Genomic DNA, 18,592 nt, shown 5'->3' on the forward strand with positions numbered 1-18,592 from the left:
GTTCTGATGCAACTTCTCGCGGATGGATATTAGCCATGGCGACACATTTGTAATCTGTCTTGTTGCCTAGAGATAAGTAAAATGGAGTCTGAAATCGCCTTTAAAGTCCTTCCTTCTCAGCCATGTTGGCTCAACCGGAACTGTCATATGATGTTTGGAGACATATAATGCAGGTCCACCTTGATCCAAAATGTCGTCAGCTGCGTCCTAACCCGAGTTAAGGACGTAACATATTTTTACCCCGCGCCTGATATCTGTGACGCGATTGCGACGGACCCTCGGAGCTCGAGCTCGGAACGGCAGCGGGAGAGAAGTCATCGCTTCTCCTGCTGCTATTTAGCACACTGCGTAGGGTTACAGCAGGTAAGATTATTTCACCATGTTAAACTGCATTTCAATATGTTGCGTATTATATATATTGGTAATGCTCCACATTTACGACTTGAATTGAAAGCTGATGTTTTAGGCCGTCTTGTCAAGTATTACAAGCGTCTGTAGCCAGGCAAATCAGCCGCGCCTCCTCCCCGGTTTAGCTACAACGGTGCACTAGCCTAGCTTAACGCTACCTCGTATTATTTAGGTTACTACCGTCCTTTTTCCTATTGCAGACATATTTGCTTTTGAATTGAATCCACGAAGCACTCATTTGGACCGTTTCATGGCGGTTGTTGTGAAGCAAAAATATTTACGTTGCCTGTAGTTTTCGAGGAAGTGATAAACCGGGACTAGCGTTTCACTCTTGCGTAAAATGGTGTCCGAGTTAACCCGTCAACAACACTGTACGAGCGGACCGGTCATCTGTTTACATCTCGAATGCGTTAGAATGACACTTTAGACGACGATAACGTTGGTTTTGCCCACTGGATAAAGCCAAATCACGCGTTTCATAACATGAAAAGGAAGCTTATTGTGCATTGTGAGGAATTCGCTGCAAGGAATCACTCTGTAACGTGGGCTGGTTAAGGAGCAGAGCGACAGCCCGAAAGTTACTTTGCGCAAGATTATATCTTGCACTTTCTCAGTGTCGTTTAGCAGCCGGATAACATTAATGTTAGCTGAATCATGCTGAGTAAGGGAAAGTGGTTTGTGCTTCGTCTGCTGCGCTCATAGATGATGGCCCGTGGAGAGAAACCTTTATTGAAATAATAAACTGTCCTTGTTCGTTTATTTTGTCGTTCGGCTTACTGAAATGATAGGGAGATATAAACGTGACTTTGGTATTCAAATTCTTCAGTATTCAGTTTTCTGGTCTCTGGCTTGAGTCATGTGATGGTTAGCTCGTAGCTAGTCAGCTGGCGTCCTGTCATTCCGCTGTTTTCCTGTCATTGTCAAACAATGCGTATTATGATGTCGTTAATATTCTTTAAACAGACATTATAGAGACATCAGGGTCCCTGTTGCCTTCAGGTGGTCGTTTAATACATGACTATAACTAATCGTAAAGCTTGCATTCTAACTTGATTAACTTAAGCCATATGAAGGGGCAAACGTCAAGGGCACACTGCAAGTTTGCACTCCGATCCTTTAAGGTAATTCAAACGAACGAAAAAGTGCATGATCTGAATTGTCCTAGAGAATATTGTTGGTGTGCAATCTTGTCAGACTTTTAAACGTTTTTAAAGAGACATTTTTATGACTTCTGCGTCCATTTCAGATTATTAAGTTAGCCGTCATATGAATGTAAACATTGAGGCCTCTGTTACTAATGAGGGCTGAAAGCTAAACTAAAGTGTGCTTCTTTCTGGTCAGTGACAGTCAATGAAAGCGCTGTTCAATACACTGACACTCGGCGCTCACTGTAAATGACGAGGAGTGACGACAGACGATGGGCGTGACGCACCTTTTTCAGTTTCAACTGAGTGGAAACAAATGTCTTGTCTACTCCAACACAACAAATGTATTATGTCAGACAGGGAGAGTTTCTTTTTTTTTATTAGTTTTTTTCTTATTATAATGTCCACATTTAGTTGTAGTATATCCAAGCTTGGATTTTCTGCTTATGGTGAGAATGAAATGCTGGGGTCATGCTTTGGGAACAGAACAGATTAGTCTTTAACAGTCTTGAGTGAAAGTCCATTGATAATTACAGTGCTTGCGTTTTTTTCTTAGGCATGTAGAGTTTGTCTTATTCAGAGTGAAACTGTGTGTAGAAGGCATAAACCTTGTTATAAGTTAGGTTGTGGGGCATAGTAAGCATTTGATAATTGTCTCGAAATGCTCATCATACATAGTCATGACATGTAGGACCTGTTTCTTTTAAACTGTCTTTTGAAACTCATGTATTGTCTTGCATAACAAGAAGAGCAGAAAAACTCATAATTAAAGTGGCATTCCAGACATGCTGATCATTCTGCTCATGGGCAATACCAAAATGGTTCATGCAGAAATTAATATTGTCAACTTTGTTCTCACAAATAAGGGAGATTTTGAAGAGCTGCTGTTTTTCATTCAGTGAAAGATTTAAGATTGGGATTTTTACTTAAACTTGCGTACTTGGATAAAATAGCATAATTAGGGCTGGAACTAGCAAAAAAAAATTTATATTTTTTTCAATTAATCAATTGATTATTTTTCCTGGATAGATTGATTAATCTATTGTTTATTTTCAGAATAGTCGATTGATCCTTTGGTTAATTTACCAATAAATAATAACCGGTCCGTAACTAATCTATGTATGAACTTTTGCCTAATGATATTATTTATGACAATATTTATGCAGTTTAGGCCTAATTACTTAAAGTGTAACTATGGCAGTGTTCACAATCACTTTATGGGATTTACAGCAGCAGTTGCTTACAAGTGTGAATCCTGAAATGTTTTGTTTATTGAGGAGATTAAAGTAGCTGCTTAAAAATGTCATTCAGCTGAAGTCACGACCGCATTCTTCTAACCATAGCGGTAACCATAGCGACAGTGTCAAACATGGCGGTGTCCATAAAACCGTAAAGTTTTTACAACGATTGGCAGCGTGTTATTAAATAAATGAGTCCATAATTGGCGGGAGTTCATCCATTAGATATTTTAAATAACCAACAACAGTGTTAAATGCAAATGTAAGCGGTTGCAGAGAGTAGGTTTGAGCCGCGCGTCACCCACTGAAGTTCGTATAAAACTGAATACTGTATGAACGCAGCTGTATTAAGCACAAAATATGGGACTGACAACCATATTCTTGTGCTGCATAAAAAAAAGGGGTGGGGTTAGGATTAGCCAATCAGGTACTGACTTCAACGAGGGGGGTAGTAATTTGGCACGAGGTCGAAATTCAGCACAACACCGGGATGTTTTCTTTTCCAATGCTCCTGCATTCATGTTGTGGTGTGGTAGGCCATTTCAGTTTTACAGCGCATGCAAAGTACCATTTTATTTGTTCTCGGTTAAACAATTTAGATTTTCACCATGCACGAGAGTCGGAGCCGCCATCATTAGGGATGAACATAAACTCACAACGAATCGACGCATTCCACGGAAATCGACTAAATCGACAGATTATACTTCTGCGTAGGACCTACGACGGAGCCTCTACGCTGTAGTATACGCGTTGGTTTTCATTTATACGTATGCGTCGTTATCCGCGTTGACGCGCAATTACACATGCAGAGAGAGCATGAGAAACCCGAGGGAGGGGTTCTAGCAGACCAATCACAGCGCTTGCGTCCGTGTAGAGTTGATGCGTTGTTACATTTTTGGAGAGGTGCACGTAAGGGTACGCCGAAGGTTACGCATGCTATACACAGCCTACGACGTAGCTACGGCGTGAGTTCGACTATAAATTGGGCTTAATGATTGCGTTGACGCATTGTTCCAGCCCTAATCATAATGCCTTTAAAGTTATTTTTAGAATTTAAATTGTAATGTATTGGAAGTGGTTTGTGAGTTTTCAAAATGAGAACACTATTCATTCAAGCTATTCTTATTACAAAACACATCTTAATAATTACAAAATGCATATTTCCTGTCCTGGTTTACGATTGGTCAATACATCATGCCAGATGTGCTAAAATGAACAATATAGTTACAGCTACAGGGGTGATTTATTATTAAATGAAACCAATTCAAAGATAAAGTGATGATAAATGATTAACAGATAAATAGATGCTTCCATGAGAGCTTGTTACTTCCATTTGACAGTTTCCACTTTCTGGTCTCATTTAAAATAATTGGTGAGCCTTTCACACACAACCCATAAAGGAATTGTTTATAATGTTGAAGTTATATGTAAGCAAGGAAGTATTTTCTATAGGAAACTGTGATATATATCTTGCAACAAAATATTTTTTACTTTTTAAAGACAACCATGTTCAAGAAAAGGAGGATAAAATGAAATTCACACAAACTGATTCACAAACAGAACTCTCCTCAGTGTTCATTTGTAGAATCACATGCATTTATTTGTGGACCTCTTGTAGGGCTGCATGAGATATCGCGATGTGCGCATCCAAGATAGTCACATCGCGCAGAATATGTGATGTCAAGTATAGGGATACGCGATCTGTACGGACCAGGCACCAAGGTTCAAAACGCACTAATTCTCTGATTAATTGAGTTTAATCATCATAGAATAGAAGTTTATCATGTGCATGTGTTTTAGGTCCTGTCAGTTTAAACATTCAAGCGATTTTAAAACATTGAGCGCACAAAGAGAACTCAATTTGGAACTTGTGTGCGAACACCAAATTATGTTCTCTTTCTCATCTATTTGTGCTTGAACGAACACATACACACAAAATTGTCAATTCCCATCCCGGCGAGTATCCTTGTAAACACAGTCGCTTACGGCTTACGTGAACGAACAATTGAGAAAGAAAATGGATGCATATCATTATATTTATAGTTTTCAGTCACGTGAGCGGTGCGGTACCCTGGAGGGCAAAACATCCATAGAACTGCAGCACAAGTTTGTTTTAAGCCACACATATTTAGATCACAAAAAATATCATAAATATCTGAGCAAAATGCATGCATGTTTTGGGCACTTGTGATCCATAGCACCTGCTGCAGTATTCAATCACTAAAAACAGCGGGACATTCTAAAACACCTATTATGTGAAAAACACAAAGTGCTTTTATGTATTAAAACAGTGATATTAAAAGATCAAACTCACACACCTTATTAATGATGATGAATACTATATGCGAGCAGATGAGCTAGAATATGAACGCAACGTGCTACATGTTTGTTTTCTATGGATAAACGCTTGATGAGAAACTGTGTGTTGCGTTTATTTTCTGGGTTCATCTGCTCACTGGTTTATAGTATGCATCATTAATAAGGTGTAAATTGGATGTGGTCTCTAATACAGTATCATTGTCTTACTACATTGGTTCTTAATACAAACCTGGTAAAAATGACTGACGGGCAAGAAAGCCTTGTTTTTGCCCTCCAGGTGGGCTTAACTTTAAGGATGTGACGTAACGTGAAAACTATGAATTGGATCCCTTTCAAGGAAGGTCTGTTCGCTCTGCGGCCATATTTGCAACACCTCCAGGCAGCTATTTTGAGCATCCAAGTCATATGTATTTGAATGGGGGGAATCCTGAAATCTCAAAAACTGCTTACCGAACTCACAATCAAGTAACATATTTCAAATCAGCAACAAACTCTGACATTAGCTGTCCCATAAATTACATTTCTTATGCTCAAGTAAATAGTGTTAAAGGGTAACTCGCCAAAATGCAACCTAGGGTTAGCAATGCACAGATCCAATCAAAGACTATAGATATAGAAAGATGGTTACTTATGAATAGAAGAAACTGCAACACACAATATGGCGAAATGCATCCCGCCTACTAAATAAAAGAGCCAATTGCTGATTGGTAAAGTCATTGTGTCACTGCAGGTGCCGTTAGAAACTCTAACTCCCATAGAAACCTAAGACTCGCGCTTGGGACTGCACATGCGCATTGGCTTGTCTAGCCTGAAAAATAACCTTTTTTTAAAGGGTAACTCTCACCAAAATGCAACCTAGGGTCTTTTTGTTAATCTACCTGAGGCAAACTTTCATTTAAAAGCATAATTAGAATTTTTTCAAACTTGAAGCTTATCAAAGTTATTTCAAACTTTCAGACAAGGCTTTTTCAAGCCAACTTCAAAGTTTAAGAACTTTACTCATCTAGTTATTATTAGTAGTAGGCTATTATATGATTATTAATACAGGATGTTACAATTAAAAGAAATCAGAGTCACAGAATTATAGAAGAAAGGCATAGTTACAGGATACTAGTGTTTTTCAAAAGTACCGACTTCGGTACCAAGTCGGTACTGAAATTTTAAAAATGTGACGATCCCAGCATTACCCTCTAGCATTTTGAGCGCTGTTGAATGGATTCTTAAACGCCTCTGATTGGCCATTGTGTTCACGCGCTCATCAGAAGTCTCTGATTGGCTACAATGATCAACGCTTTAAAAACATGTTGTCTTCACTGACTTGGTACTGAAGTCAGTATTTTTGACAACACTACAGGATACTGATACGCTCGTCTCATTTTCTCATTTCATTATCAATTTTGGGTGGATGCTTCCAATGTTATGCTCAGCTACCACACACTGGAAATGAAAGCGCTGAATTTATTACAAATCCACAATAATTCAGTAATAAAACAACTTTTGCAACACACGCAACATATTTTTGTTAAACTTGACTTTTTAAATAACCTTATCGTGCATTAAAAGTCTCAAAATATCAACATGCATTATTATTATTTTGTTTTAAATATTTGTATTTTCCTTTGAATGCCATGACACACTTAGTTTCAGAAAGGGTTTTCTGGGTACTTTCATAACACCTAAAGAGTTTAGGTCTGCCCCAAAATCTACACTGTGAAAGCACCTTGAAATACTTTGCATTATGGACCACTATCTATTTTAAGGTATTGTCTTCATAAGTCTTGTGGTCTAAATTGGTTTAGTTTTTGCCAAGAGCCTGTTGCCAGCTGAAGTTCTGAACACTCTTTGCTGCTGTGATGATTGACAAAGGTCTTTTCTAGACTAATATCTTGAAAGACTGTGGATTAGGCCTATAATAAGACTTGGTATATTAATTGCTCTAGAGCAAAAAACATTTAGTATGAAACTAAATGCTTTTTTTTTTTTTTTTACTCTCTCAGGTTGAGCCTGGAACCAGCTGTCCTCCAAGATGAACCCTTATGAGTGAACGTGAGCCTATTCAGTAAGCTGTTAGCTTCCAGTGGTCAAAGCCATGCCTGAAGATTAGAGCCTCTCTCTTGCTTACAGCAATACAAATATACAGAAGAATCTACATGACTCTTCATGTAGACCTTCCTGTGTTTGTCCTGCTGGATTGAGTCCTTCCTCCCCTACTATAATATCAGCTCTGTCCTTTTCATACCACTCCGTCTTGCACTTTCATGTCCACCTGGGAACATGCAGCTGCATTTAAGAATGGCTCCAACCTAGTCTCATGCGTCCAATGAGTGGAGAGTCAGACGGCCCTGCTCCTGAAAGAGTCTCGCGGGCCTTCCCTTTGTCAGGCCCTGTGTCCTCCTCAGAGATGTCCTCACTGCAGTCACTAGGGCCAGTGCAGAGCTGGCTGGGTCAGGAGTTGGAGAAATGTGGCATAGATGCAATGATCTACACCCGCTATGTCCTTAGTCTGCTACTGCACGACAGCTATGACTATGACCTGCAGGACCAGGTATAGTGAAAACGAAACATTTTGTTCTTTGTTTTTAATATTTTCAGTGACTTGTTTTGTATTTTAAGTGACTACAATTCTAATAAAACATCTTAAAGCAGTAGTTTACCCAAAATTGTAAAAGTGAACAGGTGTGCAGTAAGTTTCATGAAGTCATACAATAGATTTGTTTTTAATGTAAACCAACTTTAATGAAATCATTCTAGCAGTTTTTTTTAATTGTGGTTGATCAGTTAATACAGGAGCATTTAATACATTTTATGTATTTAGTAGTACCAGTAGTTCTCTCACTTTTATTTTATTTTTTTTCATTCAGTTTAAGGCTTCAAGTAACGAATATTTTGATACTCTATTGATCTGTAGATTATTTCTGCAATTATTCAGACAAAAAAAAAACACCAAACCACATGTATACTAAGCAACTTTCCTTGTGCACAGGAAAATGACATCTTCCTGGGCTGGGAGAAAGGAACAGGGAAGAAATGGGGGAAGAGCAAGAAGAAGGGAGGGCCTGACCTTAGTCTTGAAGAGATGAAGAAACAAGCTGCTGTGCAATGTTTGCGTTCAGCATCTGATGAAGTAAGACCTTTACTTCAAGGAATTTATCAATGTTGTTTTGTATTCCTACAACCTTTTTCACACCACTGTTGTGAGTTTGTGTTGTGAGATTAGTGGAGCAAAGAATGGTTAAACAATCAAGAAAAGCACTCCTTAAGACTTAAAAAATTCCACTTAGGGCTCTAGTAATGTGGCTTTGCACTCATTACTCAAAGCCTTTAACAGTGATTATGCTTATTTCTCTAAAAAAATTCACCAGAACTAGTTCACAGGTATTCAGCAATGTGGTTAATGTTATCGTTGTCTGTATATTTGGAGCTTTCAAATCAAAGAGTAATTTTTAAAACAAATTTTATATTTAATTCCTATTTTTTTTATGAAAACTATTCCTTTTTCTGTGTGATTTTTATTTTTATCTATTTATTAATTTTATAAATCACACAGAACAGTGATTTGTATAATTTCCCCTGCAACTAAGTTTAAATTACTGTTTTGTTCTCCTTCAGAATTCTGGAATTGAAAGCTTGGTCGAGGAGCTTTGCTCTAAACTCAAGGATATTCAAAATAAACATGCAGGTTGGTCTCATGCAGGTTATGCAAAAATTGCATTGTCCAACTACAGTTATAACCGTGTATCGCAGTGATTCAATTAAATTGCTTTGCTATTACTGTCTTACAGAAAAAGAAAAGCAAGGAAATAAAAAATCTGATATATCTCAGTCTCCTGAACCAGATGAATCCCTTTCTTCTAAGGACCAGGTTGAGATGTAAGTAAAGTCTGTAATTAATAATGTGGATTGTTGCACAGCTGGGGTAATGACCTCTATGTAAATAATGAATAGTATGGCTTAATAGCAATGTAGCCTTTATTAAACCAGAAAAGGCTGTGATTAAATATATAGTCTGTGTGCTGCATGCTTCAAAGTTAATGGGCAGTGTTTTATTTTGAGAGCCTAGTGAGTGTACTTAATAAATAGAGATGAGAAATTTCTGTTGTTGTATGATTACAACAGCGGTCTCAAATAGTAACATTAAGATGACCTAATGCAGTATTTGAAGTTATTGCTCTTATTTAATTTTCTTATTATGATTTATAGTAAAATTATTATTATTATTATTATTCCCTCTTAGGTACTATGAAGCCTTTCCACCTCTGTCAGAAAAATCTGTTTGTCTCCAAGAAATTATGACAGTGTGGAACAAAGCTAAAGCCTGCGCATATTCCAGCTCATCATCATCTGCTGTCCCTCAAACAAGCACAGACACATCCTCTCCAAAAGACTGCACCAGCGAAGGTGAAGCCTTTAAAGACCGAACAGTTGATGCACCCAGTTCCACCTTCACAACCAGCGAGAGGGCCCAGCAGCGACGCATTAAGAGGGAGAAGGAAAACCGATTCCATGGAAATGCAACAGGAGTGCCTGATGATCAGGTTGCACCTCATAGTAAGAGGCAGGCCAGACACCGATCTGAGGGAAGGTTCCGTCCCAGATCATGGTCATCTGGCTCGAGTGAGGCTGGCTCAAGCTCCAGTGGTAACCAGGGTGACCAGACCCCTAGTTGCAAAGCAGTCCGCTTAAGACACAAGTCTCGAGAGGTCAGCAGCAGAAACAAAAGAGGCCGAAGTGGCAGTGGACAGGTCAAACTGGCCCTAAAAGTCATCGACAAAGAGGAACGGAAAAATGCACGTGGCAACGTCAGTACCACTGGAGGCCCACCTAAGCAGCAGCACTACATGAAAAAAGGCAAGAGACCTCTGAGGGAGATCCGCAAAGATGCTAATCTAGTTGAGGCACAGGAGTCAGGAGGAGAGGCCAATAAAAAGGAATATATGGAGGAGCCTCTTTGGTACACAGAGCCCATCTCGGAGTACTTTGTCCCTCTCAGTAGAAGTAAATTAGAGACAAAGTATCGGAGTACAGAAGACTCTTCCAATGACTTAGCTATGTCCATTGATGTGGACTGTCTATCGGAGAGAATTCAAGGAATCTGCATTGCAAATTCTTGTTTTCAAAGGGCATACCTTGCAGCAGGCACTTTTGTGGATGGCCACTTCATTGAAGTGCCCGGTGAAGGTGACGAAGAGGCTCCTGAACTGAATGGGATTCCAAGCTGCCATCCTCCTGAAGATGGTCAAGATTTAGATGATGAGCATCTGTCTGAATTCACTCACTTCTATGAAGTTGATCTTTATCAATCCATATTGGATCCTAGTGCCTCAGATGCGGTACAAGAAAGTCGAATCCTAAACATGATTCGACAGAAGAGCATTGAGCGAAAACACTTTGAAGCAGGATGTGTAGTTTTAGATGGCCTTGAGCTGCAAGGGGAAAGTGCAATAAGGGTTGATTCTCTGGGAGCTTCAGAAGCAGATGTTTCTATCACTCAAGATATGGAAAACATTGCCCAAGTCTGGGAGTGCTGTTCATCTTCTAGCTTGGAGGATTTGGAGGGAGAAAGTTGTCCTGGTGACTCTCCAGTCAGGCTCTCCCCAGCGTTGGATAGTGTTCCATTTAATTTTAGCAAACTATCTGGAGCTTTTGTAGGGCATCATCTCCAAGAAGCCAGTGGTAGCATCTCTGACCTAAACTCCTGCTTTTCACTTTTTGAGTTGCAGTACGATAGCCCTTCCTTTTCTTTTCCCTGTGACTCTCTCACAGCAGGTCAGGACAATGTAGATTCAAGTAGCTGTTTAGATCCACAAAGAAACAAACAATCCCGTTTGCTAATTTGGACCAAAAACAGTGCCTTTGATGAAACAGAACACTGCTCTAACTTATCAACGAGGACCTGCAGTCCATGGTCCCACTCAGAGGAGACACGGTCAGATAGTGAGCAGATCAGTGCTCTGGCAGATGAATCTGTTTTGTTTGGCAATGAAGAGGTCAGTTGTATCTCCCTTATCCCACCTTTATGCCTAGAGGAGGAGCTTTTAGATTTATTTCAAGAGAACTCGAGTCACCAGCAGGAAGAAACAAATATAGGCACAGAGTCCAACCAGCCCTTCAATAAGAAATCGAAATTGGAGTCTGTTTGTGGCATAGCATTAGAGCAGGATGAGAGTAAACTCTATAATGCTGTTGTGTTTTCAGATGTCCCAAATCAACAAAGTGATGAATACACCTCAGGGATAATAAAAGACATTTGGATGGCTATTGGAGACAGAGACTGTGTCTTAACACTTGGGGTAAAGAATACAGGGGAGCACTTCTTTTCAGAGGAGGCTCCTGGCTACCAATGCAGCTGTCTTGACAAGGATGTAAAAGGTGAAATTATTCAAAAGAAAGATGTGCCGTGTTCGGAGTATCATCTTTGGGATGGGCAGAAAGAGGATGAGGGACTTACTAAAAACAAGCTCTCTAAAATAAATGATGGGGATTACACAACACCGGCCAAGCCCTGGAATTGTAATTCACAGGACAGCACCTCATTTATCCTCGGTGGGGTTTATGGAGAACTGAAGACTCTAAGTGGCGACAGAGAATGGGCTATGGTTCCACCTGGTGATGCATGTGGCAGTTTGTTGCAGTGTGCAGCAGCCACATCTTCTGACATGGTAACCATTGCAGGAGCGGATGTGTTCATGAATACGAGCAGTCGCTTTGCTCCTGGCCACAGGCCGTTGTGGAGACCTCTTGTGTCCCTTGGTCAAAATGAGCAGACTTCCAAGGGACCAGGGGATGGTTTGAATAAGGGATTTTCTGTTGTCTTCCATGAAGATTTACTGGGATCATGCGGAGGGTTCCGTGGAGAAGAGTCAGGACTAGATTACCCATTTTCATCCTTTGATTTAAACAACCCTTTTTCCCAGGTCCTGCATGTGGAGTGCTCCTTTGAGCCAGAGGATATGGCCTCGTTCAGCCCGGGATTCAAGCCAAAATCCATATTATGCTCAGACAATGAGCCCTTTTGCCCTTGGTTATATGGCATCAATCGGACTCAGTATCGGGCCATTCGAATTTCCCCAAGGACCCATTTCCGGCCAATATCTGCCTCTGAACTGTCACCAGGTGGGTGCAGTGAGTCAGATGTAGAGTCTGAGAAAGAGGAAGCAAGTCTTCCAGTTGGTCAAGCAGACCTCTTTGATGACCCACAGGCTGACCTCAAGCCTCTTGAGGAGGACGCAGAGTGTGAGGGCCCTTACTATGGGAAATCTGAGCTGGAGTCTGGGAAGTTTCTACCAAGATTAAAGAAGTCTGGCATGGAGAAGAGTGCCCAGACGTCACTCGATTCACAGGAGGGTGGGAGCACCCTTTTGCCGATTTCTGAACAAGAGATTTGCGTACATTGTGAGGCAGCAGTGGTTTCGACGCCATGTTCTCATGTGCAGTCCTCTGTTCAACAAGAAGAATGCAGCAAAGAGACAGAGTCTTGCAAATGTGCTGCAACTGATCAGATTCCTAAAACTGGGAAGTCACTTGATGTTGCTCAAGATATGCATGAGGTAAGTGACTACAGAGCCAGTCTATGACCAAACTGTCACCTTCAGATACATGCATATGGACAATTTGACCCTTCGCTAAGCCACACCCGAAAACCGCCAGCCAATCGTGGCTTAGCAACCGTAACTAGGTGCGGGAGGTCTGGCAAGCTTTCGAGCGAGGGAAACATGCCGAAGCGTTGTGCGTATGGATTGTGCAAATCTGATACCCGGTATCCTAAAAGTTTGGACGGGGTGGTGGATTTTGTTCCCTTCCCGAAACCTAAAACCCAAGGGGAGAAATGCTGGGCGTCATCTTCATTTATATAGCGCTTTTAACAATGTAGATTGTTCCAAAGCAGCTTTACATTGATAATAGGAAATTAAAAGTAAAGTGTTTTGGCTTTATAGCAGCTCTAGAATAAAGTTATTGTTCAGCTCGTGGATCAAGTGTGATTAAAGGCAAGACGGAGGCTCACTGACATAACTTGCGTTACTTAAAAATATATTTCAGCATTTTGTTAATCGACGGCCGCCCTACCCCAATCCGATCGCGACTCTCCTTGTATTAGTTCTAGTAACGTAAAAGTAAAAGGTAGTTAGTAAAAGGAGGGAACATCAGGGGGCTTGCCGGAGATCTCCAAGGAAAAGGTTGGTATGCAAACTTAATCAGTTCATAACAGTAACATTAGTCACTTATGTGACCCACGGCGTGTGAGCACTGAGCAGTAGCCTGGCGCACTAAAAATATAAGCGGGAGAATGTTGTCATTGCAAAGTGGTTAGGCTAATGTCTTGTGTTTATTCCACAATACTTATGGATAAGCTGTTTGATTTATAAATATTAGATTTTCAAATTTCACTCACCCTGCTGTGCACGAACATAGCTGTTCCCATTTGAATGGTCAGCGTATGAGGCGGCTGCTGCTTGTGCTGGGCTGGGACCTATAACTGTTAGGCTTTATAGCTTCAATTTTGATGAAATTATTCTCTAATCGGTTGCATATTATGTCGTGGATATATCCCTCAAATGCATACTGCAGTCCCTTTTGTCTTGCTCTCTCAGATATTTCACCTGTTCGCCAAAAATGACTAATTATCTCCTTGGGAATGTCTGAAACCGCTGCATACATACTGTAATAGACGTGCCAGGCGCAAAAGCTTGACAGGCGTAGCAACAGTAACTAAGGAGGGCGGGGCTTAGCGAAGGGTCAATTTTACAATAGATTAGCATGTCTTTAGCTGTTAATATAGACATTGGTATCACCTGCACTTACTGAATTCACATATACCATGACTGTACTTGATATTGTTTAGTGATAAAAAAACAACTTACTTTGTCTCCTTACTTCAACAGTTTCCTCTGTTGAATTTTGGAGAACAGTGCTTGACTAATATGCAGCAAGAAGAGTGCTGGTGGCAGAGTACTCTATGTTCTCCTTTATTTCCAGGTTCTCAGTGTGGAGGTAAGAAGAATACACAATTGAACAGTTTTAGATACTGGGAAGTTAATTGTACTCTGCTTTAACAAACCCATTAGGTTATAATAGATAATAATCATGATTAATTTAAATGTAAAGTTGTAGACACTACATTGAATGGAATTTGCACAATACTAAATGTTGTATTTTTTTATTTTTTATTTTTTTTGCTTTTAGGAAACAGTAATGTATGAATCTTCTGCTTAACGTGGAAGCATACCAATGCTAATCCTCCTATCACTTTCAACCATAAACCAGAGGAGGGATAGGAGGAGCCTGACAAGAACAGTGAGCCCTGGGCCCACAGTGGGTTCTTACTTAACCACCCTGTCCTAAGCCCTATTATTCCTCAGTTCATCTGAAATGGTGTATCAGCAAGAGGAAAACATGGCAATAGGTTGAACATACAGATAGATGATTCTGGTCAACAGCATATATTATAGACCTGTTTTGAGTCTGTTAAGTCCAAGGTTGATCAATTTTGAAAAGAATAAAAAGGCATAGTTAAGCATTAAGATTTGTTCTTTATTTACCCCTTATAGATTTTAGCTTCACTTTTATGTTTGATCTAGGATACACTATAACTGTGGTCCTACTGATTGTGCATGTGCTTGTGAACCTAGTCTCAGTCCTTCTAATAGTCAAAGTTTCTGTGACCGAACTATGAATACTCAGAAGTCAGGTTGAAAGCACTACGATTGCAACATCCCCTTCCCCTGCCAGATAATTTTGCTTTTTGTCTTATTTTTTCCTTCTAAATGACTTGTAGAGGATAGAGTTGTGTGAGGTTTGGTGTGTTGAAAGAAAATTGCTTTTGTCCCCTACCATGTTGCTTTGAAAGCATCTTAAAGAAATAAAGCAGGGTAATATATAGAAAGTGTAATAAAACAATAAGCAAACTGAAATAATTAAAACAGAAGTTTAATGTAAAAACAGAGCTTTGCCCTTGAAATCTGAAGTTGCTTTCTTTGCTTGAGTTTCCCTTTTAATACAGCCATTTTGAAAAAGGTTTAACAATTTGCTAGGTTATTTTTTTCACTTTAGGTTTAAACTTTTTTTTATTTTTTTTATTGTCAGTTTGGTTTGATTTGTGAAGTTACCTTTCATAAAAGTTAATTTTGGAGAGAGTTGTGGTGTCAAAGAATAGTTTACATTTTCCTGAATACAAGTATGGCAAGATATCTGGAAAGCATGTAAAGTATAAATGCTGCAGATAATGGAAAAATAGTTAACAGAATATTTTGACCCAAATATATAATTTCAAATAAGTTGTTTAAGTCTTTAAAAAATATATTACACATTACAGTTGATAGTGTATATCTGTTGCAGTTTGGCATTATAGCCATAACTTTGTATTGTTTCTTTAAGGTTAGTGTAAATTTTGTGCTTTTCAGTTAAATTTTTCCCCCTTTCTTTAATCAACAAGATTGTGACCACTGATTATTCATATAACATGGCTTGATTACTTTATTTTTTTAACAAGAAAATTGATCATTTCCAGTAACAGCATTTGATTGCTTGAAGGTTGTTTATTTAATGTTCTTTACCTCCTACTTGTTTTAGAAATCTGTGGCTGTTTCAGTGTGAACTTAGGCATCATACTCGTGGCATGGGCAGTGCCTATAGCAAGATCTTATATGAAGAGGGGTTTATAAAAGCAATATAGTATTTTGGCACACAATAACTCTACAACCTTATGATATTGATGTATTTTTGTGTTTAAGTCTAAGAGGAACATACATGGGGTTTATTTTTGAAATGTTACTTTAATTTAATCTCATTCCCCTCTGTTTTCCTATGAATAAGGCCCAAATTACTTTTCCTGCAAAGTTTGAAAGGTTGCTTGCCTATTTAATTTTAATGACTGTGGAATGAAAGGTGGAATTGGGTACGGTGTAACCCTTTTATGTTCATAATGCAAAATCCAGTCCATCCTAAATTTGTTTTGGAAAAATGATTTGTCCATCATTTACACCTGTGACTTATCTATTCCCTTTTGTCTGCTTCTTGACCTTAACGGATCGAACATAGCTTTAATCTGGCCTGGATGATTCAGTTTTGTGTTTTGTTACAAATATTACAAGTGAGAAATTACAAAATTGACATTTTAAAAGTATCCTATGTTTTTTTTGTTTTTGTTTTTTTGTGAAAAATGTTAGTTGTTTTTTTTTTTTTTTCTCTCTCTGTACCAATGTGGGAAACTTTGTTTTAAAGCATTACTTGTTAAATATTTTCAGGGGGAATTTGAATGTGACAATGAAATGGAAAATAGTAATTCCCCATCAGCACTAACTAAAAAATTCCTTTGAAAAAAACGATTCCTTAATTTGGCACAAGGATTTAAGTTTTTAAACTTGCTTTGGCATCAAATGTCCAAAAAAAAAAAAAAAAAAAAAAAAAAATGCCCCTTTGCAAGAGAGTTTATTTTGTTGACCTGTTCTGAGATGCACTTTGGGTTAATTTGCAAAAAAAAAAAAAATTAGAGACTTTTATATATTGGTGCTAACATTCATACACCATGTCTAAGATGTAATCTTTAGATGTGTATAAGAAAATTGTCTGCACTCTTAGTCCTTCTAAAAGATTTGTGCTTATTTTAACAGAAACAGGTCTAAGGTTTGAAGTGTATGATCCTAGACTGTATGGAAATGGCTGTAGACCATAACCTTGGAGAGATGATTTTGTATGACCCAGTTTGAAACGGCTTGTGTGTTTGTGTTTTCCCCACATTATTTCCTCATTGTGGTTATGGGAGTGTGATTATTGTTTTACAAAGAACCTAAATATCCAGTTAATAGAAGTGTTTAGTGGTAGAAAACAAGGCACTAAGAAATGATTTTACTGTATGGTATAACTGGGTAGAGCAGCACCTAGGTGCCTTTATTGGATTTATTTGACAATTAACATGTTACAATTCACTTTCATTTTTCAAATTTAAAATACTGTCAGAGATTCCAAAATGCAATTACACATTTTTGGCATCACTTTCTCTAATCAAAATCTAAATTAACTCCTGTTCTGTCGAGCCCTTTGAGTGAAATGTTGCCATCCTCCAAAGTTGTTTCTTGTATTAGTTGGACTTTTGTTCATTAAGAAACTTAATTGTTTATGGTGGGTGGGTGACAGAGGACAAAAGCATTTTTCAAATTTAAGCATTTTGAGAAAATGCATAAATATTATAGTGAATGTGTGATGGTGAAATATAACAAAACAGCATAAGCAGATTATTTACAGTTACATACATTTGAATCAGTTCCTCTTTTAGTTTGAACAGACTCATTTTAAAATGAAAAAAGTGACATACTTTATCTTTCAAGTCTAGTTCTGTGTGTGAGGTGGTATGCTTGCTGGAGAAAGTACTCATGTCTGTGGGAGACATTGCATTATTTGCATTCTTAGGTTTTGGTTTGGTCAATACATTTGGAGAGGATGACTTTCAAGTCTGTACTTGCAGGTTTAAGTTTTGATTGCAATGTTGTATAACTTTTAAAGCAAAACTCTCTCCATTTCATCTCTGTAACAGCTCCTTAATTGGAGCCCAAACCTGTATTTTTCCTCTGAATACCTGATGAAAGTCACCGAACCCAAACACAGACAAAGTTGGTTGCATTGTTCTAATGCCATGTACATCTGAGTACATCATTTTGTTTCCATTGTGAAGTTTCTAAACCTTTAATAAACATCAAAAAAGTTCATAGTAGTTCTGTTTCTTAGTGACAGCTAGAGATATTTCTGAAATATTCTGAAAAATACTGATTTATACAATCAGTAACCAGGTAGCTAAATGTTGAATTGCCCTGGTTTTCTAGGTACACATTAAGTTCTGACCCTGAGCCAACCTGGTTATGACAAAATCAGGCAGAGGGAAATGCTTAATCTGTTAGTGGATCCCTGACCTTAAAGACTTTCCGATACGACTTGTCACAGAAAATGACATTACAAACTAATTTGCCTTTTAAAGAATATTCGAATATTAAGAATATTATTTTCTGTCAGTGCTTTGAGTAAGCCTAATAAAATGTTATAGCCAGCAGGCCCAGCACCATGTTATAGCCTAGGTGCTCCAGAGGTTGAAAGTTTTGTAGCACAGGCCACACAATTGTAGCACACGTATTAAACATCTGTTCCCATCTCTGAAAACAACCACAAGTAGTGCAGTTCATCACTTAAACAGGCATGTGACTGACAAAATACATTAATGTTCCATACAGGGCACACAAAATCCAAACCTTAACAAGAAATGTTTCCAGCCAAACATTTACTGACTGGCAGACTGCTCTTGCTTAACATTAAATCAATTTTGTTTTTATATAGCCCAATATCACAACAGCACCCATCATTTTTGGTCGAGTATCGCTTTTTCCTATAAATCATTAGAAAGGTCTAAAGTTTTATAAAAATTAATAGAAAAAGATCTGTGATGGTAATTTCAAAAATTGTATGCATCCACTGAGAAATAAAAAAACTGCACACTTCTCT

The 18,592-nt window shown here is 38.6% G+C and overlaps 1 protein-coding gene across 1 annotated transcript; it reads left to right on the forward strand.

Moving 5' to 3' along the window:
• Positions 1-15: 15 nt before the first annotated feature.
• Positions 16-14,621, forward strand: kiaa0232 (KIAA0232). The gene is made up of 8 exons (XM_084109327.1): positions 16-363; positions 7,108-7,655; positions 8,094-8,234; positions 8,720-8,789; positions 8,893-8,980; positions 9,345-12,657; positions 13,990-14,098; positions 14,291-14,621. The coding sequence occupies exons 2-8, from the start codon at positions 7,422-7,424 to the stop codon at positions 14,305-14,307; spliced, it is 3,972 nt and encodes a 1,323-aa protein (XP_083965453.1). The 5' UTR covers positions 16-363; positions 7,108-7,421; the 3' UTR covers positions 14,308-14,621.
• Positions 14,622-18,592: the final 3,971 nt, after the last annotated feature.

The sequence above is a fragment of the Abramis brama genome, assembly GCF_963993115.1.
Source record: "Abramis brama genome assembly, chromosome: 3".
NCBI lineage: Eukaryota > Metazoa > Chordata > Actinopteri > Cypriniformes > Leuciscidae > Abramis > Abramis brama.